The sequence below is a fragment of the Cervus elaphus genome, chromosome 22 (assembly GCF_910594005.1).
Source record: "Cervus elaphus chromosome 22, mCerEla1.1, whole genome shotgun sequence".
In the NCBI taxonomy this organism is placed as follows: Eukaryota; Metazoa; Chordata; class Mammalia; order Artiodactyla; family Cervidae; genus Cervus; species Cervus elaphus.
The window spans coordinates 58918724-58925898 of record NC_057836.1 but is presented as its reverse complement, the minus strand read 5'-3'; the positions used below and the strand labels follow the sequence as shown (position 1 = coordinate 58925898).

The following is a 7175-nucleotide window of genomic DNA, read 5'->3' as shown; positions in this document are numbered from 1 at the left end:
ACTCTTATGTTGCTTTTATTGATTTATATTATTATTTTATCCTTTTAATACATAAACATTAGGAGGATAGATTTAAATGAAAATTAAATAGGTTAATACTTCTCCTCCTCCTCCCTGGGTCGGGAAGATCCTCTGGAGAAGGAAATGACAACCCACTCCACTATTCTTGCCTGGAGAATCCCATGGACAGAGGAACCTAGCAGCCTATAGTCCATGGGCTCGCAAAGAATCAGACACGACTTAGTATCTAAACCACTCACCTCCTCTAAGGAGTCATACTGTTAAGTAAAAGGAAGTGGTGGTCCTAGGTAGATATCAGAAAGAGACTCTCTGTGACAAGTGGAATAGTTTTTTTGGGTGTTTTTTTTGGGGGGGGGGTTGATAAATTTTATTTGAGAACTTATGCAAATATTCCCGTTTGACTTTTAATCCTCATCTTCCTCCTCTTCTTCATCTTGATTAATCTGGAAGTAACGCAATTCGTAACTTTCTTTGCTGTTAGCGACTACGCGTAACCAGTCTCGTAGATTATTCTTCTTCAAATATTTTTTAGTAAGATATTTCAAATACCTTTTGGAAAAGGGCACCTCGGAAGTTACAGTAATCTTGCTCTTGCTTCTTTCGATTGTTACAACACCGCCACCCAGGTTGCCAGCTTTTCCATTCACCTTGATCCTCTCCTGAAGAAACTGCTCGAAATTGGCGGCACCCATGATTCCATCTTCTACAGGGTGGGTACAGTCCAGAGTGAATTTTAGAACTTGCTTCTTTTTTTTGCCCCCCTTCGCCACAAGCTTTTTCACGGGCGCCATGGCGGCAGCGGAGGCAGAAAGGGCTGGAATAGTTTTTGTATCTCTGCTCCAGTCACTCAGCCATGTCTGACTCTGCGACCCCATGAACGGTAGACTGTCAGGTGTCCTTGGGATTTTCCAGGCAAGAGTATTGGAGTAGGTTGTCATTTCTACTCCAAGGGATCATCCTGACCAGGGGTTGAACCCACGTCTCTTGCATCTCCTGCATCCATAGGCAGATTCTTTACCACTGCGCCACCTGGGGAGACTTGCCCTCCCTTCAAACACACACACACACTTACACACACACACACACTCACACAGAATCAATACACAGCTATAGGGTTACATGCCAATTTATTCCTATCCAGAGTGACTAAGCTCTAGTTTTCTTAGTACAGTGACAGTTTGCACCTGATGTAGAACACTTAATGCCTGTTAATTATTTTTAAAGCCCTTTCCACTTTTAAAACTATCCCAGCTTTAATGTACATTGTTGGATAACCCTACTTACATTCTACCTTGAAGCTTCAAACTTTCTCATTCCCAATTAGGACCTTAGCTCTCTGTTCATTTTCCTTTCCTCCACCATTAAAGAGGTAAATCCTCCCACACTTTCCCTAAGCCCAAAAGGATCATAATGAGGGGAGTTGGAAGGGTGTGGAGATATTGGAGGGTGAGGGCTTTATAAATGAACTGTGACAGGTGAATGGAGAAAGTGAGAAAAGAGAGGTTAAAAAGCAAAGACAAAGGCGAAACCTTTCTCTACCCCATCCAGTGACCCCTGTGAAAAAATATTCCCAGGTGCAGCTCAGCCTCCAGACAGCCATCCCCCACTCCTCCCAACTTCACCCAGATGAATCTAGGAGTTAGAAGCCCAAATCCCGCTTTAAGGGTGGGAGCTGTTTATTCCCCTAGGCTAGAAGGGATTTAATGTCTTTAAAGGCTAAATTAAGGCTCTGAATATTTTCTGTGGGTACCAGCTGAGGCCAGGCTAAAACCACTATGCTGTCCTCTAGGAACCTCCCACAATAATTCATGGGAAGGGTTGCTACCTACTACTAAGGAGGCTGATGCGGTCTTTCTCTAAATATTGTTTCCCACCCAACTGCCTATTTGTTGGTGGTATTGAAAATTTAGCCTTACCTAAATTATTTTTTCCTTGTGAGTTATCCCTTTTATTTTCTTTAACAGCTACTGAATTAACTAATTTAAACCCTTTTATTTTGTGTTGGGGTACAGCTGATTAACAAACAATGTCATGATGGTTTCGGGTGAGCAGCATAGGTACTCAGCCATATATGCATGAACACATGCATGAATACATTCTCCCCACAAACTTCCCTCCCATCCAGACTGCCACATAACATTACACAGAGTTCCCTGTGCTATTCAGTAGGTCCTTGATGGTTATCAATTGTTAAATAAAGCAGTGTGTACATGTCCATCCCAACTCCCTAACTATCCCTTTCCCCCACATCCCACATTTGAGAATAATTGGAATATCCATCCAAGTTCCCCAAGGTTTTGGGATATTATGAGTGTCTGAGCCTCCCTGTATCTTTCCCCTTACTCCCCGACTGTTCTGAAAAACCCTAGCCTCCCGAGATGTGGCTTCCTTTTCCTTTTTCTCTGCCTAGCTAACTCTGCACTCTCTTCTTCAGGCTCCGAGGCGGTCCCCATCCCACTCTCCGAGTCCCCTCTCTACTGTGGGCCCTTTTCCCCCTCCCATCTTTCCCCTTCTTTAGCGCACATGTTCCTCAATTTGATTTACTTCTGTACATTGTGTAGCTTTGCAACGGTTGGTCCTTAGAGAGTCCTCAAAGAGAGCACTCCATCTGTCAGCCTCTCACTATCCCCTCCCTGGCCTCCAGCCATCGCCCCTCCTCCCGCTCCCCCTTCCCAGGGGCAATTTCTTTGGGAGCTGTGAAAGATTTAGGCAGACTTCCTCCCGTCCTCCACCTCTTCCCACCTCAGCCCACACTTGAGACTTTTCTTTTACCTGCTTTCCGCCCATTCTCACTCAGTCTGATTCCTGCCATTCTCTCAAGGAAAGCCTTTGAAGTCACAGAAATCAGTGAGAAAATGCGGTCCAGTGAAGTCACCTTGCACCCCCTCTCCTACTGGGATGCCTGATGCTGTATAATTAAGCCTTGCTGATCTAACGCTACATTGGGTTATCCATAGGTCCAGGATTAGGCACTTGGACAGTAGGGAGAAATGGTACGGAAAATCCCAAGCTGGAGATAATTCAAAATTATGTCTCATTAAACAAATATCTACTTGTTCAAATCCTGGAAGGTGCTGGAGACACAAATGTGAACAAAATTGGAACACTCCAGGGATTCATAATCCAAGGGAGGCTATTCACACATATGAATAACTTTGATCAAGGAAAAGGATGATGCGTGCAACATAGGCCCTAGGACTCTAGAAGCTGCTTATGGCTCAGGGAATGCTTCTAGTAGGAGATGGAATTTGAGCTGTGCCTTGAGACAGACAGACAGACATGGCTTCTGTGTGTATTCCCATTAATGCAGCAGCAAGTGGAAACTGGGCATTTGTGTGCATTTGTCTCTAAATAGTGTGTATTTTTCCCGTAATCTTTATTTTCACTGTGTATAAGTAACTGTGTATAATAATCAACCTCTCAAGGGGGTATATTTGTTTAAGGCAACACCATTAGATGTTTTGTTTTGTTTGTGACTGCTGAGGAAAATCAGCAGATTTACTTACTTTATCACTTTTGACTAGGATTGATAATTCAATTAACTTGTTTCTGGGAAATGTGTTGCATGATTGTACTAGCTTTCAAGATTATTAGAGAATAACTAGCAAGTTCATATATACAGAGCGCTTTAGATATCTGCCTAATTTTTTCCTCCCTTAGGCAGAAAAATCTAAATTGTTTTGTGCATGGGAAAAAAAGATAAAACATCCATAGGGAGAGTGAACTTGAATGAGGTTACCCACTGAGATGGCTTGATGACATGATGGGAGTTTATCTGAAAACAACCACAACAAAACCGAAAGTCACTTGTGCGTTAAGATGAGACTACAATTCTTTGCTTACATAGTTTCACCTCAAATGATCTAAACAAAACAACCTCAAACCAGAAGTATCCTTGTGTAGAAGTAAATTCATCCCTGTGCTGTCCATTTAAGTTAAATTAGGAAATAACTCAATTGGGCTCAGCAGAATAATTAATTCAATTTAGGTAAATTTGTAAGATAAAACTTTGCAGCTTTTACCCTGTGTTTACCACAGCTTTTGAAGACATCTAAAAATGGCAGAAGGTAAATAAAAAGCACACGTGTGTATGTGTTTGTGTTTGGTTGCTCCGTTGTGTCCAACTCTTTGTTACCCCTTGAACTGTAGCCTGCCAGGCTCCTCTGTCCATCAAAATTTTCAGGCAAGAATACTGGAGTGGGTTGCCATTTTCCTCCTCCAGGGGATCTTCTCTACCCAGGGATCAATCCTGTGGCCCAGGAAAATTTTGAACACAATGTGACCTCAGTTGTCTGCAATGTGTGCTAAGAACTGACAACTTTCTACCCCGTACAGCTTGCTGTATACATCAACCTGACTTCCGTATTCAAGATGCTCTTGCCCAGGAGGAAAATTCTTTCAAATGCTTTGCTGTTTATTTTAGGAATTTTGCTGAAAGAAAGGGGGGAAAAGTTTAAATGAATATTGAATGATAGTATCAAGTGACTCCTTACCATCTAAGACTCTTCAAAATTCTCACTTCATAATCCTTTCCTTGCTCTCTTTGTTAATCCTAAACTGTTATATCATTATCTTTATCCTGTTATCTTCACATCTCACACTGAAACACTCTTCTTAAACTACACATTCACATTATAAATATCCCAACCCCCTCCCAGTCCCTCTAAAAAAAAAAAAAACAAAATAAAACACACCTAAGATTCTGACAAGGCAATGATCTCCCTAGCAGTAGAAAGCAAAAAATTAAACTTTGCCTTATAAACAGCTTATTTTGGTAGAATTTTGGAAGAATCCAGCATTTTCAAATATTCAAAGGAAAAAAAGTAGGAAAGAAATGCAACAGACTTCAGTTATTCCTTAGGCAGTAAGATATGTTTGATTTTTTTTCTTTATTTTTATAGTAAAATGTTGTTTTACCAGTTTAAAATAAGTTGTTAGTCAAATGTGTAAGAGTTTCTTTGGGTTTCTTGAGATACATTTCACATCACTAGGACACAGAGAACTTACAATACCTCTGAAAGCAATCGAACATGGTGATTCAAAACAGACTTTGAAATCCCAATACTTTCTAACTTCCTTCTAAAACTTACCTTTCTGAGTCTATACTAACTCTACTGATACTAATTTCCTGCATCTAATTCTTTATGATTATATTCTAAAGCCATCTTTGCTGTAAGTGTTCATGCCCAAGTATGTATCTTCAGTCCAGACCACCCCCTGGATGCCAGACCCATATATTCAACAGCCAACTGCCAAGCTGTGACTCAGAGACATCTCAAGCTAAACTTGTCTAAAGCTGAGTCCTTATCTCTCTAAATCTTATCCTCCTCCAGGCTTCTACCTCTTAGTTACCACTGACAAAATCCCTCTCTCTAGGGGCTCTGGCCAAAGAGCTTGAGGTCATTCCTGTGCACTCTCTTTTACTCTTCCAGTCAACAAACTTTGGTTGGTCCAACTTTCCAAGCACATGCAGAATCCCACCATTTCTGCTATGACGCTGGTCTGAATCATCATCATCTTTACCTGGGTGATTGTTATAGTCTCTGGACTGGTCCTCTTCTTTACATCCCTAATTTTTACAAGTCTGTTCTCAGCCTAGCATTGAAGTGAGAACTATCTCCACTGTTTGCTCAAAAGCTTCTAACAGCTTCACACTTTCCTCACAAAGTCCTTCCAGTGATTTATACTTCTTTCCTTCTTCTGACTGGACCCTGGGTCCTCTTTACCTTGCCCACTGTCCTCCAGGATCCCTGGCTTCTTTGCATGTCTCAAATACTCTGATCTTCTCATGCTCCCTCCTTCATCTCCTACAACCATTATTCATATCCAAATTATATTTGGATTAGATTATTTTGCCTCCCAACAAATAATTTCCATTCTGTTAAAAACCCATTCATTTTTCTAGTGAATGTCACTTTTTTAATGAGCCTATCCTTCCAGTTATTGAAAGAAATCCCCATTTTTTTACCTCTACCGTAGCAGTACTATTATGTGCTAAATGATCACAATTCATTCTCTTTGTTCATGTCTCCTACAGAATGAGTGCTCTCCTCATGTCAAAATTTATCTTTTTTTCAATGTCATTTCTGTAGCACAAAATGTACTATGTTTATTACATGTGTTGAACTGAACTGTGAGAGTTGATCTCAAGAATTCCACATCAGGGACTTGCCTGGAGGTCCAGTGGTTAAGAATTTCCTTGCAATGCAGGAGACACGGGTTTGATCCGTAGTTGGGAAACTAAGAAGTCACATGCTGTGAAGCAATTAAACCCACTCACCACAACTGCAGAGCCTGCATGCCACAACTAGTCAGTGCCCTGCAACAAAAAAATCCCACATGAGGCAATGAGAATCCCATTCTGAGTGCCGCAACCAAGACCCGACCCAGTCTAAATAAATAAATAAATAATACTCAACAAAAAAGAGTCCCACATCACTGGCAGGATGACCTGGCGATCATTACATAAACTTTTTCTGAGCACCTAGGTTGGCCAGACAGTTTTAGGCACTAGGGATCTAGTGGAGAATTGAGTTGACAAGTTTCTTGTCAACTTTCTTTCGATAATACATGATATTATTGTTGCAGGAAGGGGGACCCCTTCCAGGGCCCAAAACTGAGCTCTTGTCTAACACTTGGAAATGAATTGTCCAAGGAGACACATGTGCTGACAAAGCAAGAGATTTTATTGGGAAGGGCACCCGGGTGGAGAGCAGGAGGGTAAGGGAACCCAGGAGGACAGCTCTACCACGTGGCTGGCGGTCCCGGGTTTTATGGTGATGGGATTAGTTTCCGGGTGGTCTTTGGCCAATCATTCTAATTCAGAGTCTTTCCTGGTGGCGCAGCATCGCTCAGCCAAGATGGATGCTAGCGAGAGGGATTCTGGGAAGTGGACGGACACGCGGTGTCATCTTTCAACCTTTCCCGAACTCTTCCCGTTGGTGGTGGCTTATTAGTCCCGTATTCCTTATCAGGACCTCCTGTCATAGAACAACTCATGCAAATGGTTGCTATGGTGCCTGGCCAGGGTGGGCGGTTTCAATCTGTGTGCTTCCCCTAACATCACTGTTTACATAAAAATGAGAAAAATCATTTAAACACTAGAAAATTTAATTTCACAAGTGTCCTCAGGAATCATCTCCTGACATTTAAAC

The 7175-nt window shown here is 41.8% G+C and overlaps 1 protein-coding gene across 1 annotated transcript; it reads right to left on the bottom strand.

The window, feature by feature from the left end:
- Positions 1-376: 376 nt before the first annotated feature.
- LOC122680431 (60S ribosomal protein L22-like) lies at positions 377-835 on the bottom strand. Its single transcript, XM_043881788.1, has one exon. It carries the CDS (start codon positions 810-812, stop codon positions 426-428), a length of 387 nt encoding a protein of 128 aa, XP_043737723.1. The 5' UTR covers positions 813-835; the 3' UTR covers positions 377-425.
- Between the last annotated feature and the right edge of the window lie 6340 nt (positions 836-7175).